Source organism: Leopardus geoffroyi, chromosome C2, assembly GCF_018350155.1.
Source record: "Leopardus geoffroyi isolate Oge1 chromosome C2, O.geoffroyi_Oge1_pat1.0, whole genome shotgun sequence".
In the NCBI taxonomy this organism is placed as follows: domain Eukaryota; kingdom Metazoa; phylum Chordata; class Mammalia; order Carnivora; family Felidae; genus Leopardus; species Leopardus geoffroyi.
The window spans coordinates 577,306-593,402 of record NC_059333.1 but is presented as its reverse complement, the minus strand read 5'-3'; the positions used below and the strand labels follow the sequence as shown (position 1 = coordinate 593,402).

Below are 16,097 nucleotides of genomic sequence, written 5' to 3'. Positions count from 1 at the left end.
CATACGTGGCCCTGACCACTCTTCAAGGTTCTCCAGAAGGTCACCACTCTCAATCCTACCAGCACAAAAACACATTCTGGTTTCCCTCCAGCATGTGCTCAGAGGTACCCATAATGAGCAATTTGAATGTTGAGAAAAGCCTAGAGCCCACTCTCCCTGCTAGAAGCTTCCTGCCCTGTCTCCCCAGGAATAGACCTTATACGCTCCCTACTCCTGAAGCCTCTCAGCTGGCAAGATCACTGCCAAAAATTCTGGGCAAGATCACTGCCTCAGCAAGACCATCGCCAGAAGCCTCGGAGTCCAGGTGGACAAAGAGTCAGGGCTAGCAAGTGCCACGTCCACATTGGGTGCAGGGGTGGACACCCAGGAAAGTCAATTGGAGCCACGGGAGGCTAAAAAACAAGGAGGCAGAGCCACGTACCTCTAGCAGAGCCTGGATGGCAAATGAGGTGTCCCACACCTGTGAGCCGTTGGTGCCCTGCACGCAAGCACAAGCCATTAGAACAGCAGCTGCAGCCGGGCACTTGGGTGGCTCAGTCAGTTGAGCATCCGACTTCAGCTCAGGTCATGATTCTTGTGGCTTGTGAGTTCGAGCCCTGCATCGGGCTCTGTGTTGACAGCTCAGAGCCTGGAGCCTGCTTCCGATTCTGTGTCTCCATCTCTCTCTGCCCCTCCCCCACTCATGTTCTGTCTCTCTCTCTCTTTCTCTCTCTCTCAAAAATAAACATTAAAAAAAAATTTTTTTAGAACAGCAGCTGCAGCTCCCTCTACCCACCCACCACTGCCCAGGATCCTCGGGGATCGAGGGCACCTCAAGGGCCGAGGAGGAGTCTGGGGGCTCACAACAGCTCCCGCAAAGTGGTGGGAGCCTAGTCAACTCCTGACCTAGGCTCCATGTTCTGTGCACCCCTCAATGCCCCTGAGGGCCAGAAAGGGGACGTCTCTGCAGGCAGATGAGAGTCAGGCAGCTCCACCTGCCTTCACCAGGCCACCAGTTGGGACAGAACCCTCTCAGGGCACTTCCAGTATCTGGACAACCACTGCCCGTGACCTCCACTGTCCCAATACCCAACAACAGGCTTTTGCCCCAATCACAATGATGACCAAAAACACCCCCTCACTTCTGAGTACACCTGGAGGTGGTGGGGCCTGGCTGAAGCCTCAACAGAGCTGGGAAGGCCCCCTTCAAATCCCACCCTGGGAGCCTAGTTCATTGGTCAACACTCTGGTCCCACCAGAATGCCAGTGGCCAAATCCCAGTGACACTAAGATAGACGGTGACAGACACTTGGATAATAGGGACAGGGATGGCAATGCCAGAGCCCAGACCAATTGGCGGCACTGAGAGAGCAACAAAAACCATGGCCTTGCAGGACAATATATAGGAAGGACACCTGCCACCAGGAAAGCCTCCTGGCCAAAAGAAACCTGAACTGGATCAAGCCTGAGGGTCTAAATGCCAGTTGCAGGAAATACAGGGCACAGAGGAAACAACCAGTCAGATCCAGAAGGGGGATGTCCTGGGAACCAATCAGTCATCCAGGAAGGAAGGGCAAGCACCCAGAAGACCACTGGGCAAAAGTGGCTTCGAGGACCAGTCACCTGGCTCAAACCCTGATGCCAACAAACCTGCCACAAAACCAAACTAGGGACTGTCATCAACCGCATAAGGCAAAAGCAGTGTGATTTTGCAAGAACAAATAAGCTGGGGTGCTCAACAAGTCAGAGGGGATGGAGAGCCCACACAGGGGTTTGGGACCTGCCTCCACTTGGCATGTAAGAGTCAGGGAGCTGGGAGTAAGGCAAGGACGCCGAGGCGAGCTCTGTACTGGGCAGTGCTGGGTCCATGTGTATCTGTCCCAAGGGCCAGTGGCCTATCTGACCCAAGAACACTGCCAGAGGCTCTGTGTTTCCACACTTAGCCAGGTGGGTGACAGTACACATTGTCACCAAAACTCCCACAGGGTGATGCAACGGTTCCCAGGCTGACCGCTCTCAGGTCAGCCCTGGCCACACTGTGACCAGACACCTCCACCCCCAGGGTCACACACAGGAAATGAGCCAGGGAGGGAGATGGTGGCAGAACACCATTTATGATAAATGGCACAAAAAGCAGAGCAGCGGACACAGAGAAGGGCCACAGGGGAGCACATCTCAGCCGGGGGTGCGAGGACACGAGGCTGGGGGCATGAAGCACAGGCTCCCCTCCTTCCTGCCTGACGCCCACCTCCCATGGGGGAGTTGCAGACTCTCAGCCTTCCCGCAGCCTTTGGGGCCTGTCGGCACCGCTGTCACACGGCACACGCCCAGGAAGCACCCCGGCTGTCCCCGCAGACTCAGGACTGGGGATACCAGCGGCCGCTCAGCACGTGCTGTCAGAACTCACTGTGAGGACTTACTGAATCTTAACAAACCTAAAGAGCAGGAATGGTTGAAAAGGAAGCAAACGGCCATAGCTTTATAGCCTTTACCTGCATTTTCATGCCATCGAGACCCAGCCTGTGAGGAAAAGAAAAGCCCAGGTCAGGAAGCAGAGGGCAAAGAGCTGAAGTCAGGCGGCCACCCAGAGCCCGGCTCACCCCACTGCTGGCAGCAGACCCACCTGGCAGACCCACCCACCATGGTCCCAACTGCAATCAGTGACTGACCCATTACTCTTGTCGGCGAGGCCTTTCTGACGTTCACCAGAACCTGCCCCATGCACCCCCAGGCTTCCTAGCTCTACCTTCCCAAACCACCAGAAGTTCTTGCCACATAACAAATCTTTCAACTCAGAGATAACCCTCACCATCTTCCACACAACCCCTGAAATTCCTGGTTCCAAAGGTCACTATACACATACGTGATCTCCACGCCTGCCACTGTGCTGGGGAGGCCCCCACGCACGTCTGCCCTTGGCTCTCGGCCATGTGCGTCAGGGACCAAGTGTGATGCTGACCAGCCACAGGCCCTTCCAGCTGCACTCACCAGAGGTAATCAGGAATCCTGGAGATGTGCTCCTGGAAGGCAGAGGAGTCCGGCCCGTCCACGTACCAGCGCACAAGCATGTTGACGGTTTTTGAGATCTGCAGGAGACACAGCTGAGTCAGGACCTTGCTCCAGACCTGTAGTGGCTCCCAAGCATGAGGACCACAGCCCAAACACTGGGCCCCCAGCACAGCCTCGCTCCGGGCCAGACAAGGCCTTCGACTCTAAGTGGAGCAACTCACTGCTCACCAAGCCCCGAGAGCCAGAGACCTAGCCAAGTTGTGTCGCCAGAAAGGGAGATGGGAATGGCCTGGGGCACGTGCATAGACAGAAGACAGAGCATCCTGTGAGAAACAACTTTTGAGCCGAGGCAACTGGCGAGCAAGCACAACCACCATGAGGGCTGGGGGTCCCCCACGTGGGCATGCAGGGTGTGCCTTGAATAACTCAGAGACGCAGAACAGGATGGCAGGAGGGGCAGGGGAGAGACAGAGAGACAAGACCTGTGTGGCATGGACTGCTTGCTCACGACAGAATGTTGGGTTTTTTGGGTTTTTTTTTAAGAAATGATTTGATACTTTTTTTTTTAATTTTTTTTTTAACGTTTATTTATTTTTGAGACAGAGAGAGACAAAGCATGAATGGGGGGAGGGTCAGAGAGAGAGGGAGACAGAATTGGAAGCAGGCTCCAGGCTCCGAGCTGTCAGCACAGAGCCCGACGCGGGGCTCGAACTTGTGAACCACGAGATCATGACCTGAGCCGAAGTCGGACACTTAACCGACTGAGCCACCCAGGCGCCCCTTGATATATTTTTTTAATGTTTATTTTTGAGAATGAGAGCGAGAGAAAGCGCATGTGTGAGCATCGGGGAAGGGCAGAGAGAGAAGGGGACAGAGCATCCAAAGCAGGCTCCACACTGACAGCACAGAGCCCAATGCGGGGCTCAAACTCACGAACCATGAGATCATGACCTGAGCCAAAGTTAGATGCTCAACTGACTGAGGCAGGCAGGCATCCCTGGACAGAACGTTCTAAAGGCCCAAACCTCCGACTCTGGCTTCTCATAAGCAGTTAAGTGCTGTTCTCATGTAGGTCAGCCATGCTTTACTCAGTGCTGAGCCGAAAGCCCATGAAAATCACACTGCTGCTAAGGGAACACGACTCACTGCTCCACTGCTCCGTCGAGGCAGGACAACCCACCAGGCTGTCAGAGGCCCCACAGAACACCAGGGAGCAGGCTGCAGAGCGGAGCTACGAGATGCCACACCAACTGGACTTCCCCAGAGAGGCTGCGGCACGGCCCACCAGGGGCCCAAAACAACAACGTCCCCCACAGCTGTCACCCCACGGCCGTAAGGCAGCCCCCCAACCCTGCACCGGCTGGGGTACAACCGCCTCTGCATGCATGTCCACACCCGGCCTCTGTCAAGCTCCACAGCCTCACGACGCAGAGCCAGGCCAGGAGCCTGGAGGCTCGGAGGAGAAAGCTCCAAGTCACCAGGCGCGGCAGGAACCAGGACTGGAACCCAAGAGCCCCGGCACTCCAAACCCCACAGGACAAGGGCAGAAAATGAGTTCTAGGGAAGACACTCAAGAGAGGCCAAGCATCCCTCCCAGCAGCCAGAGAGATCTTGAGAGGCAGCCCCAGGAGCAGCACTACACACTCACCAGGTGACAGGAAGGGAAGGGAAGGGAGTACTAAGTGCAAGACACAGGGGACAGATGGGGGTTCTCTCTGCCAGGCTCTCGTGGGAGACCTCACCTCCGGGAAGACCCCCACTCCCAGCTCCAGAGACTGGCCTCGAGATGGCCTTCTGCCCCAGCTCCTCCCCCCACATGGGCTGCAGTTGGGTGCCCACCCCAGGCCCAGACACCCAGCAGTGGGATCACTGACCGGGCCAATGCTAATGTACTTGGAGAAGCAGTCATCGGCCACGATGTGCTCGTACAGCTTCTGGATGGCCCGCTCCCGCAAGCTGGTGCTGTGGTGGCCCTCGTACAGGTTGAGTAACACTGCAGGGAATCAAGGGTGTCAGCACAGGGCAGCACCTTGGGCCTTCCCCATGACCCTCCTGGACATCCTGGTATGCCGCCCTGCCCTGTCCCTGATGCCATGTTCAGGGTCCACTCCCCCGAGTGGAACTCCAGCCCGGGTGCATCTCAGCACTGACTGGGGCAAAGACCCAGCTCCCACCCCAGGGCTCAGCACAGAAGACGTGAGCAAGACGACAGGTGATCAAGGGAACATGACCCACACGCGGCACCCCATGCTGGCCCCCGAGCCACCAGGGTTCTCGCAGGAAGATGGGTCTGAGCTGGGCCCCACAGGGTCCTGCCCCTTCTCCCCTAAGGAAGGAACAAGCGTGCCCTCCAGGCCTGCAGCCTCCAATCCTCTTGTCCAGGAGCCCCAGCCACAGGCTCGCTCCAGAGGTGAAGACAGGGCAGGCCTACTGGACACGTGGCGCACACGGTAGCCCTGGTCACCACAGGACCCAAACGACAGGCGGTGAGGAAGAGGAGGAGAGTCAGCATCATTTTAGGTGTAGGAGGCCCACCAGCCCCTCAGAAAGCACCCACCGTACACCACACGGAGCAGCCAGCTGTGCGGCGTGTACAGATCATCAGGGCACACGTTGTTCCTCTGCGCCGGCCAGTCGATGCTAGCGTAGTCCTCCACGTAGAGCTCCTGGGGGGCAGCAGCGCCTCAGCACCCTCCTCTGCCCACTCCCTTCCCGAGGGCACGCCCAAGGAACATCTGCACCCCTAGCCCCATCTCAGTACCTCCTTCCCCAAGACACAGCGCAGGCCAGGACTCTGCTCACAGGTGCCCTGAGGCCATCCCACCGTGCAAGCCCTTTTGGGAAGTCACTTATGATATGGGGAGGTGCAGGATTCACCCCCACTTCATAGAACTCAGCAATGCAGGGTCTCCGGCAAGCAGGCGTGTACAGTCGGGACTCAAGGGTAACCCCACACCTGGGGTCCCTGCCCAGGAATTCTTACCTGACGGAGGCTCTGGACCAGTGGGTCCTCCTTAGCGCTCAGCCGGATGGCGTAGCAGTAGCTCATGGGCAGGTAGACCTGTCGGCAGTGGCACCAGAGTGTGGAGGGATGTGCAGGCACCCAGTCAGGAAACAGCCTGGGGAGACGGCATGTCAGCAGGAGATCTGGCCCCGCCATCACCACCAGTACAGCCCAGGCCCTTCCAAGGGTGGAGTCGGGGTAGATGGCTATGCTCAGCCCAAGTCGGCATGTCACAGCCACGTTCCTATGGGGTGTCGAGGAGCACAGTCTGCAAGAGTGACAACCACTCCTCTCAGTTCAGCTGGGCACATCCTAAAACCAGGAGACTTGACTCAAACTTTCAGGACTGTCTGTGGGTTCAGCTGGGACAAAGGTACCACAGTAATATAAATTGTTAATAACAGAAACAGGGTGAAGGGTCTACAGGAACATTCTGGACTATCTTTGCAACTTCTTTGGAAATTGAAAACTGTTCCCAAATAAAAAGTTTACCTAAAACCCTTTAGAACTGGCACATCTTCCCAAGGACTGAGGCTTGGAGAGTTATCACCACCAACACGTTTTTGCCCAGTTAGCCTGACCTCAGCATACGCAGTTCCACCAACTTCCCGCGTAGGTGGGTACCCAGAGTATTTTCCCCACGCTTTCCCTTCAAGCCTCCTATTCTCGTGTGTGAGAGGCATGGGCATGCCAGTCACGAGCTGGGCAGGATCCCGCCTCTCCCAACCCTGTCCTCAGGCCGCTTCCCTCACCCTCAAGGGCTTGTCTACTCACTTTAAAGGGAGGTATTTTACAATCTCTCTGTAGCTGGTGGTCCAGGATCTCTGGTCCCCCTCCTGCACACATTCCTTTCATCTTCTACCCATCCCTTCAAAACCACTCCAGGAAAGACTGGCAGTGCCCTCACAGCCTAGCACTGACTGCCAGATCCACCATGTAGGGGCACAGACAACAAACAGTGCTCTGACACCCACACACCCTCCTGGCACTCTGCCCATTCCTTACACACCAGGCAGGTCCAGGGTGCAGCCAGCAGGCAGCCAGTGAGCACCATTGGGATAGCCCCAGAATGCCTCCCGGACTCCTCCCAAGTGTAGGCCTTGGGTAACAGACCCCCTCCCACTGCCTCCTCACTGCCCCTCAAGGCTGCAAAGGCTTGGCCCTCAGCACTTTCATCAGGATCTTTCACCCGATGCCTCTCCTCTACCAAAGTCATCTAACACAGAAGCCCTCCAACCTCCCTGATAGCTTTCTGGGGGGCTGCAACATCACTGGTGTGCTCCCAGGAACCAGCAGGGGCTCTAGCAGGGGGCTCACCTCCTGACGGGGACTCTGGGGGATCTACACACACGTGAATGTTCTCTGGGAAGACGCCCATAGCTTTCAGTAGATATTCACAAAATGTGAATATCATTGATTAGAAGTATCACATTAGTGTTGATTTGACTAAATATTTATTTATTTATTTATTTATTTAGAGAGAGGAGGAGGGCATGTGCACGAGCAGGGGAGGGACAGGGATAGGAGGGAGGGAGGGAGAGAGAGAGAGAGAGAGAGAGAGCGCAAGAATTCCAAGTAGGCTCCGTGCTATCAGCGCCGAGCCTGACATGGGGCTCAATCTCACAAACTGAACAGTGAGATCACAACTTGAGCTGAAATCAAGAGTCAGATAATCAACCTACTGAGCCACCCAGGTGCCCCGATTTTACTGAGTATTTAAAAAGCATTGTGGTTCTGTTGTAACATGGAAATTCTTCTCTTTTAAAGGTACACACTGAAGTGTTCACAGATAAAGTATGATGTCTGGGATTAACTTTCACATTCACCAGCAGAAAGCTAAGGGAACAGAACAAACAGCACAGCACACTCCAGTGCTGAGGCTGGCAAGGGCTGCATGGCCTACTGCCTTCTTGTCTCCACTTCTACAGACGCTCAAAACATCCCTAACAAGACACAGGACAGCACTGGTTCTCCCAGCCCTGCAGGGCCCCACCCACCTGCCACATGGCCCACCCCCACGGTACCTCCCTCCATCCTGCCCAAGTGGGAACCCCTTCCATCTGTCTGCAGGATTCAGCCAAGCAGGCCTCCACCAGGAGCCTAACACAGCCTCACTCCACAGAATGGACCGCCTCTTCATCTGGGGAACAGGCAGCAAGCGATCCAGGGCCCGTCACACAACTCAGCAAGGCACTGGCAACCCAGCCACACATCAACCTCAGAAGGACAAACATACCACATCTCCGGGAACAGAGTGTTGAGGCCTTCCCAGCTATAAACATTCAGGACAGCCAACCAGAACTTCCCCCAGGAGGGGATGGCCACAGCACCACCTGCAGAAGAGAAAAGGCCCAGATCATCTGCCTCTTACTATGAAGATTAGCTCCTCAGAAATCACGTGTGCCTCTTCTCCCATGAACTGAAGACAGTGCTAAGGATCCTCCAACCCCAGATGAGCAGCAGGTTCCAGAGCTGCTCAGAACCACCCAACAGCACAGTTGCTGAGTGGAACCAGCTGCTTCCCCAGAATAAGTGTGTCCAGCCCCAAGAGAGACATTCATAGCCTCCACCTGCAGAAAGGCAGCTACCTGGGCAGGCGAGGGGCCCAGATGCATGCAGCAGCCTCAGGCCTAGAGAAGGTGATGAGGGCAAGTGAGCATACATTCAGCTTTCTCTCTTCGGGGGACCATACCTAACTGTTCCTCATCTGGGACTCCCTACTTGGCAGACATGTCCATGCCCCAACATGGCGTTCAGAGACACTCAAGACGCCAAATTGGGGCCACTTCCAGAAGCACCAGGCCTAGGCACAGAAACACTGTCCAGGACATGCTTCCCAACAAGGCCTCACCCCAAACCCAGGTGTGTAAAGTCAAACACCCACAAAGCTACTAGGAAACTCCTTCACCACGCAAGGAACCAGAAAGCAGCCTTGAGGCTAACGAAGAGTTCACCATCAGAACAAAACCTGTGAAGAACAACGCAGGATCTACTAGAATGTCCACCAAGAGGCTTAATCTAGCCTGGTGGGTCAGGAAGGGCTCCCACAGAAGTGACAACCACAGTGCCGGATGAAGGCTAAGTAGAAGTTCCCGGGCAGCAGGGTGGGAGTGGGTCAGGAGGCTCTAGGCAGAGGAAGTACCACATACAGGGCCCAAGGTAGGAAGGGGCCTCAAGGAGCTGACGGGAGGCCTCTGTGTGAGCACCGAGAGCGAGGAGGACAGGCAGATCATGACACACGAATGGGAGAGACCTTGCCCAACCTGTAGAGCAGCAGGAGCCAAGACGCCCCCCAGAGCTATAATCTGTCACCTTCAGAGTCCAGAGGGGAGGGAGAGGCGCCAGCTGCTGGAAGCCCCACGGGGTGTGTGGGAGGGTGACTGTGGGGTGAGCAGAGCCAGCTGCCTCCAGAAAAGCCACTCCAGGTATAGCCCTGCCAGCAGCACACTGGCGGACTACTGGCTGAGTCTCTGCCATTGTGTGAGACAAACGGGATTATGTACTTATCTTAATTCCCTTTGGAAACAGTACCAGTGAGGTTGGAATGTGTCCATCTCTTTCTGCTTTGATGGATCCCTTTTCACATATTTCACCCAGGATTTCAAATGGAGGCTGATCTTTCTAGTTCTCATTTGCTAGAGCTCATTATGCCCAGGTGATATGGACCCTTAACCCAATGCACGCTGTGCCAAGGGTACCTTTCTTGTGAAGAATGTTCCGGGCTCGTACCAAGTCAGGATCGTCAGGGCCAACACCCAGAATTCTCAGAGATACATAGTTGAGTGCAGTCCCAAACACTGTGGACTTGTCCTCCACGTGCCTAGGGGAGCAAAGGACAGAGTGAGAGAATGCCATGTTTCATTACTTGTAAGGAATTAAGCAAGGTTTTCAGCAAAATTTCCTCAGAAAATCAAAAATACTAAATTACCTTACACTGATACAACATGACAACATAATAAAACACAGAACAGCAATTTTCCAGTAAGAATTCACGTGCCTCCCATAATTGAACAGTTCCAAAAGTGCCTGTGCAGGACTTGCCTGCCTCTTCGGCTTACTTCCCATGCCTGAATCAACATGACCAGTCCCAGGGTGCAAATCCAACTAAGGCTCCTTTGTCACTACAGCACACAGAACAAGCATCAGAGGCAACATGGCAGGTAAGGCCAAGACCCTGTGCCTGTCCAAGGGCACTAGTGAGATTTCAACATCCACCAAGATGCCCTGGGACCTGCAGGCCCGAGAGCCAAGGCCTTAAGCTTGAGGCCCACAACTCTGTCAAGGGATGAAGAGAGGCTGGGCTGTCCTTCAAGAATTGTAATGGAGAATCCCTGTGGTGTGGATTCAGCCCGCCAGAAAGAACCCCATCTCTGGGTGTAGAACAAAGGGCAGCAGAGCCCATGACCAAGGTGGGCAGGCAGCTGACCATCCTGGGTGAAGACCCTGCTCCCAGAGTGTGCTAAGTGTCAGAAAGGCACACTGAGACCTGGGGAGGATTACCTGGCCCCCCTGGTTCCACCTGCTGCTATCCCAGGGCCCAGAACAATTTCCTTTTGCCTTAGCAATAACAGCCAGGTGGCTTTCTGTGGGGTGTGGGTCTCAAGAGCCTCTCAACCAGTCATAAAGTCCAGGTACAACATAAGCTATGAAACCAACGCCCAGAAAGCAAGTAGCCACCTATTGTAAGACCCTTGGGAAACCAGAGTTCAGCACACAGCATCCAGCCAACCTCCCTCCTCCCAGGTTCTCCCCCCGACCCACCCAGGTCCAGAGCTAGTCACCCCACCCTTGACAGGTATATCTCCTACATATGAACATGTGTGCACAAGTAAGCACATGTGTGCAGTAACAAAATGACTCACAGGCCCCAGCCGCCATCAGGGAGCTGCACTGACCGCAGGTACCGCACTATCTCTTCTTTATATCCGGCTGGCAGATGGATTTGCGCCACATAGCATGTGATCAAGAGACCTGTGTGGCAGAAAGGACGTTCCTTTACTGGGAGGAGGAACACTCAGTACTGCCAAGCCTAGGCCCCTTTCCTCTCAACCCAACAGGGAGCCAGGTGTCCTTTGCATGGAAACAAGCCAGAGAAGGCTATTCCTCCTGGCCTCATGAGGGACTTTGGGAGTGAGGGCCCGGGGAGCAGCCACAACACAGGACACTCCTTACATAGGGTGTGCAGAGCCCACCCAGCCAAGTTCAGGGTCCTGCAATACTGTCCATACCTGCTGGAAAAGAAATACCAAATGGGTCACCCCTGGACAGAATATTTATTGCTTATGTTTCTCTGTTTTATACGTTTTTTTTTTTCAACCACACGTAGGAATTTTTTTTTTTTTTTTTTTTTTTTGAGAGAGAGAGAGTGTCAAGAGGGGGAGAGGGGCAGAGGAAGAGAGAATCTTAAGCAGCCTCCAACCTCAGTGCAGAGCCGGATGCAGAGCTTGATCCCACGACCCTGGATCATGACCGGAGTTGAAATCAGGAGTCAGATGCTCAACTGACTGAGCCACCCAGGCGCCCCCATACGTTTTTTACTAGCATATGTCACTTTGCAAATGTGGGAGAAGGACAATAAACATTACCCAGCCTAGCCCTCCTCAACATGGTGCTCCCAGGCCATCTTCAACCCCCCTCTTATCTCCCCCAGCATTGGCTCCATCAGTCACATGCTGTAGCGCCCTGCAAGGGGAGAGGTGTCTTAGGGCAGGCCTTAGCCAAAATGCACCATGAGATACATGCCTGGCTCTAGATCAGAGGCATCAGAAGCCCTGGAAGACATGGCCACACACAGACACAGCCTGGAAGAAGGGACAGCTAGGTCTGGAAATGCTACAGAGGTTCACAGAAAAAAGTCATCCCAAATCAAGCCCATCTCTTTTCATCAGTTACAATGCTGTCAAGACAAAGAAACACACGTGGGCAAAAAACAGAACCAGTGTCTCCCTCATCTTACAGGCAAGGAAACTGAGGCAGGGGCCCCAAGTGGTGGGATTGGGGTGGGAACCCAGGGGGTTGGACCCTAGAATCAGGGCTCACCACAGCGATGCATATATGTATATGTATGACTGAATCCAACTCCCCATATCACATATGAGGCAGCCAAGGCACAGTGAGGTCCTGTCACCTTACCCAGGGTCACAGCAAGCCAGTGCCATGTCATTGCCTCCCCATAAAGACCCCTGGGAATAGTCAATGCCACATAAACCACACTCAGTCAGGAACTGTCTATACAGAATCGCCCCCCCCCCCCCACCAGGAGCATTTTCCAAATTAAAGCAGATAAAGGAAGGACCAAAGCTCACCCAGCCACGGAAGAACGCTGGAATGGTACTTCTGAACAGAACAGCATCAACCTGAGGAAGAAGGTCTATCCAGAGTCCAAAAAGGGGAAGCCCAGGAAAAGCCCCAACCTGCAGCCTGCACAGAGCAGATGCCCCAGCTGGATGAGCCCAGAGCTGCAGCAGCAAGCCTAAAATAACGCAGGAGGACCAAGAGCTCCCTGCATGCCTGGTTTTGTACGTGTATGACCTAACCTGATTCTCATCATCTTCATGTCACAGATGAGGTGGCTGAGACACAGTGAAGTCCTGTCACTCTGCCCAGGATCAAAGCAGACCAGTGGGATCATGTGCCACTACTTCCCTACGAAAACCTCTGGAATAGTCTCAACAGGCTCCTAGTGGGGCCAAGGGAAGAAAAAGCCCCTTGACTTGCCCCTAAGGACATGCCCGTGGGTTCCTGGATAAGAAGATACAATGACGTACAGCCCAGGAGAGACAAGAACACAATGGATTCCAAATGCTCCTCCCACTAGGAGAAAAGAGTTCTTCTACAAAAATTCAAAGGAGATTTCTCACATTACATGGCCAAGTATTTCTTCAGTGAAACACTCTCAGAACACAATGGCCTTACCTAGCCAAACCAGTTCAGTACCCAGGAGGCCCAAGTGCAATCCTCCTAGGACTCAACCAACTGAACCTGCAGTTTCCCTGCCCTGGCTCCCTCAGTCACCCCTTCAAGGTTAAGTTCACACACCCAAGCTGTCTGGCCTCCCCCAACCTGCCCAAAAGAAGCCTTAAAGATCCCACCCATCAAGGCACCTGGCTGGCTCAGTTGGTAGACCACACAACTCCTGATCCAGGGGTTGTAAGTTCGAGCCCCACGTTGGGTGTACAGATTAAAAATAAACTTAAAAAAAATTAAAAAGGTCCCACCCTTCACCTGCTCACTCTAGCTAGCACCTTTACATAGGCTAGGTCCTCCCCCTTGGAGTGTCCCTACCACTCTGTACTGGGACTCAAGAGCCACTCCTCCTCTGTCCCCACAAGAGTGCCCCTTGCTTCCCTTACGGAAACACTGGGCTGGCAGTGAACACTGGGGATGGCACTCCCATTCTCCAGCACCAACACCAGGACAACACAGGCACAAGGCAACCCTCCAGAGACATCTTCCAAGTAAGCTCCTGGGTTTTCACCTGTTTACTCATTCACACGCTGCATTCACCAAGGGCCTGAACCAGGCCCGACCAGGACCCCAGGACGGCCTCACCCACAAGCTGGGGCAGCACCCACCTACCTGGCAGGAGGAAGAGTGGGCCGCCATAATCACCTGCCCAGTGCCCATCCTCAGCCTGCAGCCCCACATAAAATGTCATCCCATTCAGAGCCCCTTCGTGGGCTGTGCAGGCTTTGGGCAAGTCCTTAAAGTAACCGGTCTGCAGAAGACAAAAGAGAGGAGAGATGAGGGGTCTGTGGCCAGGCCAGAGGAACCCTCAGCACCTACAGCCAGGCCAAAATTACTTTCCAAGTTTCAACTGTTCGGATCAAAAGTCTACAACTCTTCGAAAGCACTGCCACCTCAAGAGGCAAAAGGAAGGTTCCTACGTTCTCCTGCTTTCCAGTCACTATTTTCAAATTTCTTCATAACTTCTCTGGGACGTCTTAAATCAATAAGACAGATGTCCAGGCGCGCGGGAGGGGTGCAGTGCTGCCCCGGGCCTGCACCCCCCCCCCCTCGGGAAGGGCCGCCAACGGGACAGGACTGGACTGAACGGCACGGCAGGTGGCAGCGGCAGACAGGGCCCCAGGGAGAAGCCCCACCGCCCGGCGCTGCACACTCCCTTCCACCAGCCGAATCGCTCACATGGAATTCCCTGGATCAAAAACGTGTTTCTCAAAAGGGCAGCGGTTTCCTCCGCGTCACTTGGTGCTAAAGGGACTGAAGCAGGGGAGCCCGGCCCACCTTTAGGGGACATCTTGGTCCGCACGCCCCACCCCCGCCGGGCCCGGCACTCCCCGCTAAAGCAGGGGCTGCGCACCGGCTTCCGCCCACCTGCCCGCGGCGCCCGGCGCGGGCACCTACCGGGTCCAGTCCCAGGGAGTGCGCCTCCAGCCGGGTCTGCCCGCGGCCAGGATCCTCCCCCTCCTGGAAATACGTCCACGTCTGCCTTCCCCTGTCATTTCGGAGGCGCCAGCGGCTGAGGTCGGTGGCGGGCTCGGTGCGATAGGGGCCCCCTCTACGACGCAGACACCTGAAAATGGTCGCGCTCCGGTGAGAGGCCGTCCTGCCCGTTCTTCCCAAATCGGAGCCCGGAGGCCGCGGCCGTCCCTTCCGGCAGCCCACAGACAGGCCCCCGTTTTCCTCAGCTCACAAAATGAGAACTCTCCGCGCCAGCTGGGCCACTACGCCCCCGCCGCCGGATTTCTCCCCGAAGCCGCCGCCCCCGCGGCCCCTCGGCCGCGCTCCGGACCGCTCCCTCCCTTCTCGGGGGTCCCGGCCTCGTCCAGCGGGCGTGCTAGGGCCGCGCAGGGGTCCCGGGAAGCAGAGACTCACGTGCCCTCCGTCATGAAGGCAGCCGCGATGTTCCCCACCCGCGCCCCGGCGCGGGTCCGCGCGCGCTCAATACATACACTCGCGCCTCGGGCGACGTGTGGGGCGCGGTGGGCCGATGTCCGTGCAGCCAATCAGAACGCCGCGAGGGTGGGCCCAGGGCGCGCCCGGCCGCCTCAGTGGTGGAGAGCCAGACGCCCCAGCGCGATGAGGGCGTGGCCTAGGCGGGGCGGGGCCTGCAGTCAAGTCCCGAGCTCCAGGTTGCGAGCTGCGTGGAGGGTGAGGAGGAGTGCCTGAGGCTTAGAGCCGCGTGGGGAGGGTCCCGGTGCGCCGGAGGAGGGCGGACTGGCGGGAGCGATCTGGGAGAGAGGCTCAGGCTGAGGTCACAGGCAGGGAAGAGCTCCTGCCCTTGAGGGAGAGGCCGGCTAGCTGGAGGTGAGTGCTTGAGGGGAAGACGGAAGCCTCGAGGTTGGGCCTCCAGGCGATGAGGTGGGAAGCCTCCTCGGCGGAGGAGGGAGGTGGTAGGGACCCGGAGGAGGCTGAGCCCCCGAGCTGCCCTGATGGGGATGGGCCTGGTGAGGCGAGCCTCCGCCCCCCCTCCACCGCCCCCGCCCCCCACCCCGGGTCCAGGGGCCGGGAGGGCCAAGCGGGGGCGTCAGGTGACGCTCGGGGACAGCCTCGGCTACTCACAGGGGTGTCCCGAGTCAGGGAGTCCCCAGGATAACTTAAAGGGTTTGACAGTAAGGGGAAGGGAGATAAAGGTGGAGACACAGAGTAACCGAGCTTGAAAGGGACAGCTGGGGTGGGGGCAGCCTGGCCCTCAGGGGTGCACAGCAGAAACCTGGGCTGCGGGGAGAGTGGAGGGCATCTGATGGAGGAAACGGTGCTGACCCGGAGGGACTAGAGCCACAGGGCCCAGAGGCAACCCCTCAAGAACCCACAGGCTGCCCCAGCATTTGGTCCTCCGCGGACAGAAGCCCTGACATCCCTCCAGTCCCGCGCCGCCCCCTTCACCCCACGTGTGAACCACCGAAAGCCAGAGGGAAGGCGGTGGGGGAGGGGCTCCTTGGAAAAGAAGAAACACACACACACCTTCCCTTTAATGGAATGAGTATTGGGGTTTTAGACGGTCAGTAAAGGACACTTGCCTCTTCCAATCGTCGTTCAGAAACTAGTGAAGATGACACACAAGTAGGATGATATTAAAATACCAGCCTTCCACATATACAAAGCCAGTTTGGAAGACATGCCTTAGATCTGCAATCAAGAGGGG

The 16,097-nt window shown here is 56.0% G+C and overlaps 1 protein-coding gene across 4 annotated transcripts in view; it reads right to left on the bottom strand.

Annotated features, from left to right (window-relative positions):
* Positions 1–14,953, bottom strand: part of LSS (lanosterol synthase) — a 46,164-nt gene extending 31,211 nt beyond the window's left edge. For 2 of the 4 annotated variants that reach the window (XM_045501070.1, XM_045501069.1), the window contains exons 1-12: positions 14,828–14,953; positions 14,357–14,525; positions 13,571–13,709; positions 10,855–10,963; positions 9,691–9,812; positions 8,229–8,325; positions 5,972–6,107; positions 5,546–5,654; positions 4,863–4,981; positions 2,968–3,065; positions 2,472–2,499; positions 422–478 (exon numbers count right to left, since the gene is read on the bottom strand). In XM_045501070.1, the coding sequence (XP_045357026.1) occupies positions 422–478; positions 2,472–2,499; positions 2,968–3,065; positions 4,863–4,981; positions 5,546–5,654; positions 5,972–6,107; positions 8,229–8,325; positions 9,691–9,812; positions 10,855–10,963; positions 13,571–13,709; positions 14,357–14,525; positions 14,828–14,841 (1,197 nt within the window). In that variant the 5' untranslated portion in view covers positions 14,842–14,953. Of the gene's footprint in view, positions 1–421; positions 479–2,471; positions 2,500–2,967; positions 3,066–4,862; positions 4,982–5,545; positions 5,655–5,971; positions 6,108–8,228; positions 8,326–9,690; positions 9,813–10,854; positions 10,964–11,577; positions 11,675–12,297; positions 12,314–13,570; positions 13,710–14,356; positions 14,526–14,827 lie in introns of those variants that run through there. The other 2 variants (XM_045501072.1, XM_045501071.1) reach the window with 2 other exon arrangements.
* Between the last annotated feature and the right edge of the window lie 1,144 nt (positions 14,954–16,097).